This window comes from Martes martes (assembly GCF_963455335.1).
Source record: "Martes martes genome assembly, chromosome: 7".
In the NCBI taxonomy this organism is placed as follows: Eukaryota; Metazoa; Chordata; class Mammalia; order Carnivora; family Mustelidae; genus Martes; species Martes martes.
Window position 1 is genome coordinate 35,853,259 of NC_137894.1, and position 14,207 is coordinate 35,867,465.

The 14,207-nt window shown below is 36.3% G+C and overlaps 1 protein-coding gene across 1 annotated transcript in view; it reads left to right on the top strand.

Annotated features, from left to right (window-relative positions):
* Positions 1–7,699, top strand: part of UNC13C (unc-13 homolog C) — a gene marked incomplete at both ends in the record, with an annotated part of 558,183 nt that extends 550,484 nt beyond the window's left edge. The window contains 3 exons of the mRNA XM_080807399.1: positions 2,225–2,317; positions 4,047–4,206; positions 7,414–7,699. Coding sequence (XP_080663525.1) covers positions 2,225–2,317; positions 4,047–4,206; positions 7,414–7,699 — 539 coding nt within the window. The remainder of the gene's footprint in view (positions 1–2,224; positions 2,318–4,046; positions 4,207–7,413) is intronic.
* Positions 7,700–14,207: the final 6,508 nt, after the last annotated feature.

Below are 14,207 nucleotides of genomic sequence, written 5' to 3' on the forward strand. Positions count from 1 at the left end.
CATTAAATTCAGTTGGGGGAGGCACCTGGATGGCTCCGTTGGTTAAGCATCAGGTTCTTGATTTCGGCTCGGGTCATGATCAGGGTTGTGGGATCGAGCCCCTCTTTGGGCTCTGCCCTGGGCATGGGGCCTGTTTAAGATTCTCTCTCTCCTTTATCCTCTGCCCCCCCTTTCTCTCACTCACTCTCAAAAAAAATTCAGTTGGATGGATAAAAAAATTAATACACAATCATCACTGGCCTTCTTATTATCAATATATGGAAGAAGTGGTCCCATTTAAAATAGGATAAGATAAACTAGGAATAAGCTTTCAAAAATATGTAACATCTCGGGGCATCTGGGTAGTGCAGTCAGTTAAGCATCTGACTCAGGGTTGTGAGATCAAGTCCCATGTTGGGCTCTGCACCCAGCAAGGAGTGTACTTGAGATTCTCTCCCTCCACCCCTCCCATTCATGTTTGTGCTCTCTCTCTTTCAAATAAATAATTTAAAAAAAAAAAGCCTTTAAAAATATGTACCATTCACACAAAGAAAAATGTAAAACATAATTGAAGTACACAGAAGAAAACTTGAATAATAGGAAGTTGTATTCTGTTCTTGAAGAGGACCTCATTTCATAAGGTTATCACCAACTTAGGGATAACATAAAACTATCCTATATATCACCAACTTGGTGATGGATCACCAACATGGATGGATCTAGAGGGTATAATGTTAAGTGAAATAAGTCAGTCAGAGAAAGGCAAACACCATATGATTTTACTCATATGTGGAATTTAGAAAACAAAACGAATGACAAAAAAAAAAAGAGACAAACTGAAAAACCAACTTTTATCTACAGAGAACAAAATGATGGATAGTGGGGAGGGGTGGGTGAAACAGGTGAAAGGGATAAAAGGTACACTTGTGATGAGCATTGAGTAGTGTCGTAGTATTGTTGAAGCACTGTATTATATACCTAAAACTAATATAATGTTCTATGTTAATTACACTGGAATTTTAAAAAATTTAAATAAATAAGAATCTGCTTTAAAAAAACTCTATGGGACAAAATTAGAGTTCCACTACTCTGACAAGTAAATTTCACTTATAGAAATTACACTATAAACTTGTAAATATGAATAATAAAATACTTACTATAGTTTGTTCCTGACAGCAGAAGATCGGAAACCAAAATGTGGTTAAATAAATTGTAGTATATTCACATAATGGAGTAAAGGCCAAACATTATTTTAAATGTTTTAAATATTTCCATGTTTTAATTATTTGTAAACATTTCAGTGATTCATTTTCATGCAACTACTCATTGAACATTTACTTTGTAGTTAGCACTGTGCTATTCCAGGCTATCTAGGGATAACTTTATACATATTGAAATGGAATAATCTATGAAGTTTTAGGTGAAAACATAAAGGTAAGGTAAAGGATAGTTAGAACATATGCTCCTATTTGTGGAAAAATATGTATGTTCATAGATGTTAATACATGTGTGTATATTAAGAGGTTGGTGTTATTCTTATTTTACAAATAAGAAAACCAACTTGAGAATATGGCAAAATCTGATCAGGGAGCCAGTAGTGGTATAACCATGATTTGAATTTAAATTTATCTGACCCCAAATCACAGGGACTTTCTAATACAGCATGTTAACTCTTGAGTAAACTTTATGAGGGGAGAATGAACTACTCCTTTTTATACCATCAGTAGACCTTGCAAATAGACATTAGAGAACTTGTCACACTGTATTGCAACAATGTGTTCATAGGTTGGTCTCTCCTAGTCTACTGTGGGCTTCATGAAAGTAGAAGCTCTACAGAGCCATCTTTGTGGCCCTCCTGCTTTGGTAGCACACATTGTAGAAAAGCTCTTTTAGACATGAAAGGCACTAACACACCTTTGCACATAAACAATGAAGAAAGCTTAAATGGGCCTAGGAAGGCAAGTGCAAGTTCTTCTAACCATACGAGTACTAACACAGTGTCTTATAATATCTGAGGATCATATGAAATTTTAGCTCAGTCGGCTAAATATGTTTATACCAAAGCTTCAACCCTGAAGAGCAAATTTAACTTTGTGAACATTTGTCGATACCTATTATGTGCTATTACTCAAAAGAACCATTCATTTCCATGAACTCACTTTAAAGTCCCTTATGCAGAAAATGTACCTGTCTATTATTAAAGTAGCCTGAAAGTTTGAGCCAGTAAATGTCTGCTCATTTGCAGGTCGCCCCTCCAAAGATTCAGTGGGTCAGATATCTGTTCATGTGGACATCACCGCTACCCCAGGAACTGGAGAGCATAAAGTCACTGTAAAAGGTATATATCAAGTCCAGATGGACCAAATAGCCTAGTAGACTTTAACCTTTACAATAATATAAAAAATGTAATTTTTCCTTAGATCTGTTTTTAAAAACATGTAATGATTTTAGGGCATGCTCATAATTTTTTCATGAAACCAGAACTTTTGATCTAAAACTGAAAAAAATCAATGGCACAGATATTTAGCCTATATTATCCGAAGTATCTAAATGGTTTAAGTACATTGGAGATTACATTTCAAACTGGCATACATTGAACATTTTCTCTTGTTGATGCTAGGATATACATTGAACATTAGGGCTATGGTCGGCTCCATAACCTGTCAAATCTTATATGTTGGGTCACTATGTTCTTACCATTCTCATTATCTACCTATATATTTGTTTTTTCTATGTGATTCTTCAACAACAGACTTGATTTTTTTCTTTTTAATGACTAGTTCAATCTACTGGTTTTAGATTGCAAAAATATAATCTGAAAGCTGCGGATATTTCAAAGGTGAAATTTAATGGTTAATTTTGCTCAATAAAACCATATTCTGTTTTATACTATTATAGAGTTAGTCACAATATCCACCTTATTAAAAACCATGGACTTCTGACACATTTTAAATTTGCATTGCCTGATGTATGCTTGCATTATAAAAGTAACACAGTTATAGTCTATAATGGATTATGTACAGTGTTGGTAAATGGACATGCCTACACTTGCCATTGTCTTTAAATATTTTTCAAAAATATTTTGACACTACATATCAAATGCCCAAAGTTGTGAACTTTTACAATAAGTATTTTAATTATAATATATTTTTAAACATTTTTCAAAGGATGACAAAAGTATACATATAAGAATGTACATTTAAGAATTATTTATGATGCCTGAAATTAGGAAACAGCCATAACAGTAAGTTATTCATTAAATATAGGATGGAATATCCATATAGTTGAATATTTGCAATTTGAAAATATATAATGAATTAGAAAGATATCCATGATAGACTTTAAAAATATAGCTTACTTGGGGCCCCTGGGTGGCTCAGTAGGTTAAAGCCTCTGCCTTTAGCTCGGGTCATGATTTCAGGGTCCTGGGATCGAGCCCCACATTGGACTCTCTGCTCAGCAGGGAGCCTGCTTCCTCCTCTCTCTCTGCCTGCCTCTCTGTCTACTTGTGATCTGTCAAATAAATAAATAAAAATCTAAAAAAATATATATAGCTTACTCATAAGACTACAATTGATCCCATTCTAATATAAATATTGAAAGCATACATACCAAAATATTATATCATTGCCCCTTACTGATAAAATTACAGATTTTATTTTAATCTATTTCCTATTTTCTGTACATTTTTAAGTGTTTCATGATGAACATATCTTCATTTTTTTATATGAAAAAAATCACATTTTTGCTTAAGAAGAATGATAACTTTTCATTAGTAAAAAATGTCATTTCAATTTTAGCTAAATTTTCACTACACCAGTGCCACACAGTTTAGAACTGAAAGCTCAGTCAAGCGTGCATTCAGAAGAGTAAATTGCTTTATATGTGCGCACACGTGCGTGTTTATCAGTGGGGTTACAGCACTATCAAGGGCAAGTTATAGCTTCATACATCATTAAAAAGAAATTAACTCTAAAAAAAAAATTAACTCTAAGGACCGAAGAGGAGGCTAAGATTCCACACATTTGTTTGCTAACACTTTGCATTCCTTCCTTTGTGGTTTTTAGTGATAGCTATTAATGACCTAAGCTGGCAGACCACTGCAATGTTCCGGCCCTTTGTGGAAGTCTGTATACTGGGACCTAACCTTGGGGACAAGAAGAGAAAACAAGGCACGAAGACAAAAAGCAACACATGGTCACCAAAGTACAATGAAACATTTCAATTGTAAGTTGGGACCCCACTCACCTATTCAACCAGGCAATAGCCATTATACAGCTTAAACTTATTGAGGGGATTAGAGTGGGACTGGCACTGGGCTTTGCTGAGCAAAGCAAAACCTATAGGTTGATGTATTCCTGCTCATCCCTGATCCCAGCAAATTAAGACAGCTGAATTAAGTGTTTAGTTCCCTTCCATTGCTCAGTAGCTGTCCAGTGCCTACCATGCACTAAGCACTATTGGAGGAATTTTGGTGTATACAACAAAAGGTCTCTGCTTTCATGGAAGCTACTTTCTGGAAATGAGGAACGTCATGGATGAGAAACATCAAAATCACAAATAAGCAAAAATTTATCATAGGATAATACTATACAGAGAATTAAAACAGGCTGATGTAATAGGTTGGTTGACTGAGTGGGTGTTCAGAGAAGCCTCAATTTGAAGACTTTTCAGATAAGAATGTGAATGATCTGACTTATATATTTAAATGATTATTCTGTTTGCTATATAAAAAAAATGATAGGAAAACAAGAGCAAACATGGAAAGATGAGTTAGTTAGAAGACTGGTGTAGTAGTCCAGGCAAGAAGAGAATACTGACTCACAGTTGGTAGGAGGGAAATGGAAATAAGTAAATAGTAGAGAGAGGGAAAGAAGTGGAAACACTGTGTTTATATACTAGAATAGAACTTGCAGTCGACTGGAGGGAGCCCATGAAAGAAAGAGTATATAAGCTAGGCTTCTGAAAACACTTAATTTAGGGTATTTCGTCAAGACAGCCTTATTTACAAAGGAATCTACCAGGCTGTGAGAATTGAATGACTATAAGCCATAGTGATATAAACTGGGTCTAGTAGGGGTCAGACTACTCCAACTACTGTGCATGTAGGAGATAAAGATTAGTTACTAAAACTGGGGTGTGGGGGGGACTTCACGGGTCATCAACCACCTCAAAAGGAGCAGTGGCCTTCCCTGGAAGCAAACAGTACCCTAGAGGCAAGATCATACACGAGGGACCAGGGAAATAGACTCTGACCTCATCCTATTACTTCTGATTTCCTGAAGGAGTTTCCTTTTGGTTAAAACCAACAGGAAGCCACAGTATGAAGAAACTCTATTGATACAGTCCTTACAGGTCAGCATTCTTTTGCAAAGTACAAGGAGAAGGATGGAAAGTATATTTGGTTGACGCAAATAGAAGTTATCTGGCTCTGAATGAAATCAAAGATGACCTCTAGGTTTGGGGCATAAGCAGTTGCGTAGATAATGACTTCCTGAGGTGGGAGAATGGGGACAAGAGGTGAGATCAAAGATTGTTTTAAATGGATTGAGTTGGAGATACCTAAGGGACATTCCAGAAGGGCTGTCAAATAGATGGTTGCATCTAACTTGAGAATTATCTGCGTATAGATGTAATTTCAGAAATCTAGATGAATCTATAAGGGATAGAGAAGAGAGGAGGACCTAGCCCTTGGGGTTTACACGTGCACACATGCTTAGCTTACCTAAATACTTTCTCACTGGCTTGGTTCTTTGTTTTGCATCCCTAGTTTCTCAGAGACTTTTCAGCACAGTAAATTCTGAATATTAAACTCTGTTACAACTCATTAAAACTTAACCATCCTACCACATCTCTTAAAATGGCTGTAATAGATTAACCATATTCAAAATCCCTGCTAATAAACCAGCTCACAAGATTCCATGTATGTACTCCTCTAAATTACACACACACACACACAATTAATCCAGTTAAAATGTCTTCTACAAGTTTCTAGGAATTACTTGGACCACACAAAATTCAGATATAACATTGTGAGGTCGTAAAACCATGCATAATTCTGGGAAAAGGCAGCGGTTTGGTGCATTTTAATTCGCAAGAAGATCTGGCTCCCATCAGATTTTGCTCTTCTGTTCTTACCCATCAGGCCTCCATTTTCTTTCACATTATTTCAGGTTGTCTCTAAAATAAGTACACACTTCAGTTATCAGCGTTGCCCAGAAACAAAAGTTGGTCTCTGCAAAATGTTTGATCTAAGAAAGTCACTTAGAAAAGGAAGGGGTTTGGAAGCTCCTACTGCTGAGGAACAGATGTGCATTCATTAGAAAGTCAAGGAGATCTGAGGGTGAAGTAAAATAAGGGGCGGGGGAGGATTATTCTCAGTGTATTACCTCTCAGCCTTCCTCATTATGCTCAGTTCTGCACTGCCAAGTTGTTATTAGTCTAGGCCATCCTCAGCCCCACACTTGACAGGTGTCTAGCTCTTGCCATCAGAAGGAACTAGCACGGAAGCACCATGCTCTGCTGGAACTGATTTACTCTGGAGATTTGGATCTAATCTGGCATCTTGTGAATAGTCTTGCTGTCTGTGGTAGCTTGATAGTCTAGGTGGTGTATTCCCGAGAAAAGGCTTGTAGATACAATAGCATGGCCAGGAGTCCGAGATAAAGAAAAGAGAATAGAACTTCTATTCTGAAAAGTTCTACGAAAAGGCATAGAGCTTCTAGCAAGAACTACCACTTTCCTTGGTCTAGCCTCCATGACCCTTACCCACCCCATCCTACTCCTATATCAGTGAGAAGACCACACCTCCAAGAATTAAGTGTAACGTATTTTAATTAATGTCCTGTGGGGTTTATTAACAATAATAATTAATAATAATAATAATTAGTAAACCCCTGTGGGGTTTGTTAATAATAAGATATTAAGCATATTAATATGCTTAATATCAAGACTGCAAAGCATATTCAGATTGATTTCCTATTTCTATGTAGGCAAAAGAGTTCTTAATTTAGATTGTTAAGTAATATCTATGTAAAGACAATCTAAAATGGAAATGATATTTGCATCAGAGTTAAAGTACATGATAATCAGGGGAGGGAGACAAACCATAAGAGACTCTGAATCTCAGGAAACAAATGAGGGTTGCTTGGGGGTGGGAGGGGAGGGATAGGGTGTCTGGGTGATGGACACTGGGGAGGATATGTGCTATGATGAGTGCTGTGAATCGTGTAAGACTGATGATTCACAGACCTCTACCCCTGAAGCAAATAATACATTATATGTTAACAAAAAAATAAATACACGATACTGCATTTTGCCAAATAATAGGCTGAGGAATGGAGAAAACTTAATTTTAACAGTATTTTAGAACCATATTGAGCCCTAGGTGAAGTCAAGTTTTTGCTCAAAATTCTTATTTTTAATTCACAACAGCATTCTGGGTAATGAAAACCGGCCAGGGGCCTACGAACTTCATCTGTCAGTTAAAGATTACTGCTTTGCCAGAGAAGATCGAATTATCGGGATGACGGTAATTCAACTACAGAACATAGCAGAAAAGGGAAGCTATGGGGCATGGTATCCCCTTCTGAAAAATGTCTCTATGGATGAAACTGGTTTGACTATCCTTAGAATACTCTCTCAGAGGACCAGCGATGACGTAGCTAAAGAATTTGTAAGACTGAAATCTGAAACCAGATCAGCTGAAGAGAGTGCTTGAAACAAATTCTGCAAGATATCATCTCTGAGAATCCACAAACTCTGCCTACTGCATGCATGTGCAAATACATGGGAATGTTTAGTTCACTGCGTTTCAGTGTTTGCCAGTACTCAAGTACAATGTCTACAAAGTATGTGGAAAACCTACTGAACTTTTATACCAGTTCTGGTCTTTGGAAAATAAATGTTCCATGAAGTGCCAAAATTACGATGTTAAGTGAAATATCCAGAATATCTTTTAAAATGTTTCATTTCATTACCAATTTCTCATCCTTTAAACATACTAAAAAAAACAAAACACCTCATTTTTTCAGTTTGTCCATTGTCTTTGTTAAATTCGCTTATATTTCCCATAGATCAGAAAGTATCTGTTACCAAATTTTGTTTTGTTTAGACTTACCTCATTGTAGATGTCATACAAGTTAACTTTTTCTATCATAAGTAGAAATACAGTCACTTCTAGAAAGTGTTTGTAATTTTATAGTTGCAGATCTATTGTGATGATTTTTGCATACAAATTAAAATAGAAAAGGTGGGAAATATTTTATGCCAACCAGTTTCCAACCTTTCTGAAATATCACTGTGAAGAAAAGCTATTAAATCAAACTTATACAAAGCAATGCTAAATAGTTTGTTAACAATGTTTGATATATTGACAAAACTTTGTTCTTTTAAACTGCCAAGGTCACATCACATTTGTTTAAAAAAAAAAAAAAGGTAAGTTGATACATTTACCATCTAGCATTATGTCTTGGCTTTACCAAATGTCATTCTTTACAAAGTCATAGGATTAAGGGTTTAGAGATGCAGTGGAAGGTTTGTTTCTTCAAATTATCTATAATAAGTAACTATACTGTTAGTGTTTTGCCTCTGACAGTTATGACTATCTCCTTATTTACTTAGCAATCTAATCAAGTTACATGTTTTCTTTTAAAAAAATATTCAACAATTTATACTGAATGCAGCATTCCTATATATTGCACTGGAGCAAAAAGACACGTCTTCATCTATTTAGTGAAAAATGTAAAATAAGATCCAAAGAAACTGCTTATAATTTTATAATTTATGTTATTTACAAGCCCAGAATGCATCGGATACGATAGGAAAACAACTCAATACAGCTTGGTACATTAAAATATAACTAGGTTGGATTTTGAATATGAAATAGTTTATGAATATTTGCATTTTCTGTCTTTTTATGGTTTGACTTTTTAGAGTCTGTATCTAAACACTTGGCTGTAGAACAGTTCCTTGTAATTGTAACTTCTGGTCATAACTGTTAGTGGACAACATACACATGCAGAAACAAGAACCTGTTACAATGATTATGTTTTGTGAACAAGCTGGTCTGCTACGGTAAGGACAGAAACAACTGGTATCATGACTCTCAGAACATTTTGCTACCGGGTGTGTAAACAACAGACCAGTGAGATCCACTAATTCATGTTAAATTGTTAGGCAATTGCTTTGTTGATGACTTCTCCAAATGCATAGTACAGTGCTGTCCTCTGGCATATGCATTAATAAATGGATGTATATTGAACACATGCAGCACTACTGTATTTTCTGCCTTTTTATTTCATTTATGCAGCATAATTCATTCCTTAGGAATAAAAACCCCAGACTCTTTTTACTGGCTAGAACACTTTTCACATTATTTGGTTCTAATGTCCCATTAAAATTTGAGAAAATTGGGGTGCCTGGGTGGCTCAGTGGGTTAAGCCTCTGCCTTCGGCTCAGGTCATGATCTCAGGGTCCTGGGATCGAGTCCCGCATCGGGCTCTCTGCTTGGCGGGGAGCCTGCTTCCTCCTCTCTCTCTCTCTGCCTGCCTCTCTGCCTCCTTGTGATCTCTCTCTGTCAAATAAATAAATAAAATCTTTAAAAAAAAATAATAAAGGAACTCTGAAGAATGATCATTTAAGTAATCAGATGTCCCTCTATTTCTAGGATAATTTATATATTGAATTTCCCTTAAACGAGGCACATTTACAAATGACAATTCTAGCCTCATGTTTTTCACTTGGCTTTAAAAAAAAATGGAGTGAGCTTTACGGTCTCCTTTTAATTTCTCTAACTTATATAAGGTATGCTACATGACCTTTTTCATGAAGTAATAGTTTCAAATCTTTATACTTAAATAATCATTTATACAGGAATCAGAAACTATCCATGGATGGATGTCTGATTCCCACATTACCATATGCAGAATTCTTGGACACACTGGGAGGAGGAGACTGCCTTTCCTGGCAGTACCTTGTATGTATATTCTCTCCAGCCTTTGAAACAGCTGGCTCTTGCTCCTAAACTTGAGCCCTCCACAGGCTGCTTATGTCTCTGCTTGACACTTCTGGTGTTTTGTTGTTGTTTTTTTTGTTTTGTTTTGTTTAAATCCAAAACTAGAATATATCACTTAAGGGAGGATAAATTCCAATTTATGAATATCACATTAGATATATTCTAAATTATTTTTTCACATTATGACAGCTTTGAAATCAGGATACATTTTATAAACATTGGCGCATTATAGTTTGATGTTTCCTTAATAATATATAAAAATAAGTCATATTTCAATGAATAACTTCTTGGAAATAGTAAGTATATTTATGAAGGTTTATATACATAGGAAAAGAAAGTGATGGTTAGTTATCTATTTAACACATGTTTTTTGACAGATTCATGTTTTGACAGATTCATAGAATCGCATTTGGTGAATATTTTTGCACCTATATTCAGGAGCTATATTGACCACTAGTTATCTTTTCTTGTTATGTTTATGTCTTATTTTGGCATCAGGATATCCTCCTAAAATGAACTGGGAATTGTTTCCTCCATTTCTACTTTCTGGAAGAGATTATATGGAAATGATTTAAATGTTCCCTTAAAATTTGGTAAAATCCAACACTGAAAACATATGGACCTAGATTTCTTCTTTTTTTGTTTTTTAAAGATTTTATTTATTTATTTGACAGAGATCACAAGTAGGCAGAGAGGCAGGCAGAGAGAGGGAGAGGGGAGCAGGCTCTCTGCTGAGCAGAGAGTCCGATGCGGGGCTCGATCCCAGGACCCTGAGATCATGACCTGAGCCGAAGGCAGCGGCTTAACCCACTGAGCCACCCAGGCGCCCCCTAGATTTCTTCTTTATTGAGAGGTTTGAAACATCCAATTCAACTACCTTAATGAATATAAAACTATTAAAGGTATCTATTTCTCCTTGAGTTTAAATTTATTTGTGTCTCTTTTAAGGAACTGCTCCCTTTCACTTACTTCATCAAATTTATGAACATCAAGTTTCTGTAGTACTCTTTAATTATCCTTTTTACCTATAGGATCTATACTGATTTCCCCTCTTAATTTTTATATTGATATGTTAGTATCTTGATTCTTTATTTCTTGTTCAATATAAGGACTTAACCTTTTTCATTCATCTTTTAAAAGAACCAGCTATGATTCCACTGATTTTCCTTTTTTTTCTGCTTTGAATTTCAACATCTTCTGTTCATTATTTTCTTACATCTGCTTGGTGAGGTCTTTTCTACTTCTAATTCATTAAAGTGGGACCTTCAATTATTGATTTGATATCCTTTGTCTTTTAAAATTTAAGTACCAATGTCACAAATTTTCTTTTTTTAAGAAATTTATTTTATCATTTTTTTGTTATGTTATGTTAGTCACCATACAGTACATCATTAGCGTTTGGTGTGGTGTTCCATGATTCATTGCTTGTGTATAACACCCTTTGCTCCATGAAATATATGCCCTCCCTAATATCCATTACCAGGCTCACCCATCCCTCCAACCTCTCCCCCTCTAAAACCCTCAGTTTGTTTCTCAGTGTCCATAGTCTCTCCTGGTTTGTCTCCCCCTCCGATTTCCCCCTCTTCATTTTTCCCTTCCTTCTCCTAATGTCCTCCATGCTTTTCTGTATGTTCCACAAATAAGTGAAACCATATGATAATTGGCTCTCTCTGCTTGGACTTATTTCACTTAGCATAATCTCTTCCAGTCCCATCCATGTTGATACAAAAGTTGGGTATTTCTCCTTTCTGATGGCGGCATAAGACTCCATTGTATGTATGGACCATATCTTCTTTATCCATTCATCTGTTGAAGGGCATCTTGGCTCTTTCTACAGTTTGGCAACTGTGTCCATTGTTGCTATGAACATTGGGGTACAGATGATCCTTCTTTTCACCACATCTGTATCTTTGGAGTAAATACCTAGTAGCACAATTGCTGTCATAGGGTAGCTCTATTTTTAATTTTTTGAGGAACCTCACACTGTTTTCCCAAGTGGCCATACTAATTTGCATTCCCACTAACAGTGTAAGAGGGTACCTCTTTCTTCACAGCCTCCCCAACATTTGTTGTTTCTTGCCTTGTCAATTTGTTTTGCCATTCCAGCTGGTGTAAGATCTCAGTGTGGTTTTGATTTGACTTTCCCTGATAGCTAGTGATGATGAACATTTTTTCATGTATCTGTTAGCCATTTGTAGGTCTTCTTTGGAGAAGTGCCTGTTCATGTCTTCTGCCCATTTTTTTGACTTGATTATTTGTTTTGTGGGTACTGAGTTTGATATGTTCTTTATAGATCTTGGCTATCAGCCCTTTGTCTGTAGTGCATTTTCAAATATCTTCTCCCATTCCATGGGTTGCCTTTGTTTTGTTGACTGTTCCCTTTGCTGTACAGAAGCTTTTTATCTTGATGAAGTCCCAAAAGTTCATTTTCATTTTTGTTTCCTTTTGGAGACGTGTCTTGAAAGAAGTTGCTGTGGCCAATGTCAAAGAGGTTACCGCCTATGTTCTCCTCTAGGATTTTGATGGATTCCTGTCTCATGTTGAGGTCTTTCATCCATTTTGAATTTTTGTGTATGGTGTAAGAGAATGGTCCAGTTTCATTCTTCTGTACATAGCTGTGCAATTTTCCCAGCACCATTTATTGAAGAGACTCTCTTTTTTCCATTGGATATTTTTCCCTGCTTTGTCAAAGATAAGTGGACCATAGAGTTGAGGGTTCATATCTGGTTTCTCTATTCTGTTCCCTTGGTCTATGTGTCTGTTTTTGTGTCAGTACCATGTTGTCTTGGTGATCACAGCTTTGTAATATAGCTTGAAATCAGGCAATGTGATGGCCCCAGCTTTGTTTTTCTTTCTCAACATTTCCTTGGTGATTCAGGGTATTTTCTGGTTCCATACAAATTTTAAGATCATTTGTTCCAGCACTTTTAAAAATGCTGTTACTATTTTGATCAGGATGACATGAAAATATGGAATGTCCTGACAGCATAGACATTTTAACAATGTTTATTCTTGGGGCGCCTGGGTGGCTCAGTGGGTTAAAGCCTCTGCCTTCGGCTCAGGTCATGATCCCAGGGTCCTGGGATAGAGCCCCACATCGGGCTCTCTGCCCAGTGGGGAGCCTGCTTCCCTTCCCCTCTCTCTCTGCCTGCCTCTCTACCTGCTTGTGATCTCTGTCAAATGAATAAATAAAATCTTAAAAACAAACAATGTTTATTCTTCTGATCCATGCAATGTTTTTCCATCTTCTTGTGTCTTCTTTGATATTTTTTCATGAGTGTTCTGTAGTTCCCAGAGTATATATCCTTTACCTCTTTGGTTAGGTTTATTCCAAGGTATCTTATGGTTTTTGGTGTTATTGTAAATGGAACTGATTCTCTAATTTCTTGTTCTACTGTTACATTGTTAGTATATAAGAAAGCAACTAATTTCTGTGCATTGATTTTTTTATCCTGCCACATTACTGAATTGCTGTGTGGGTTCTAGTAATTTGGGGGTGGAGTCTTTTGGGTTTTCCACATAACACATTATGTCATCTGTGAAAAGAGAGTTAGTTTGACTTCTTCTTTGCCAATTTGAATACCTTTTCTTTTTGTTGTCTGATTGCTGTTGCTAGGACTTCTAGTACTATGTTGAACAACAGTGACGAGAATGGATATCCTTGTCATGTTCCTGATCTCAATGGGAAGGCTGTCTGTTTTTCCCCATTGAGAATGGTATTTGCAGTGGGTTTTTCAGAGGTGGATTTTATGAAATTAAGGGATGTTCCCTCTATCCCTATATTCTGAAGAGTTTTAATATGGAAAGGATGTTATATTTTGTCAAATGCTTTTTCTGCATCAATTAAAAGGCCCATGTGGTTCTTCTCTCTTCTCTTATTGATTTGTTCTAACACATTGATTGATTTGCGAATGTTGAATCACCCTTGCATCCCAGGGATCAATCCCACCTGGTCATGGTGGATAATCCTCTTAATATTGTTGGATCCTATTAGCTAGGATCTTGTTGAGAATTTTTACATCCGTATTCATCAGGGATATTGGTCTGAAATTCTTCTTTTTGATGGGGTCTTTGCCCAGTTTTGGGATGAAGGTAATGCAGGTCTCACAAAAAAGATTCTGGATATTTTCCTTCTGTTTCTACTTTTTGAAACAGCTTCAGGAGAACAGGTACTATTTCTTCTTTGAATGTTTGGTAGAATTCCCCCAGGGAA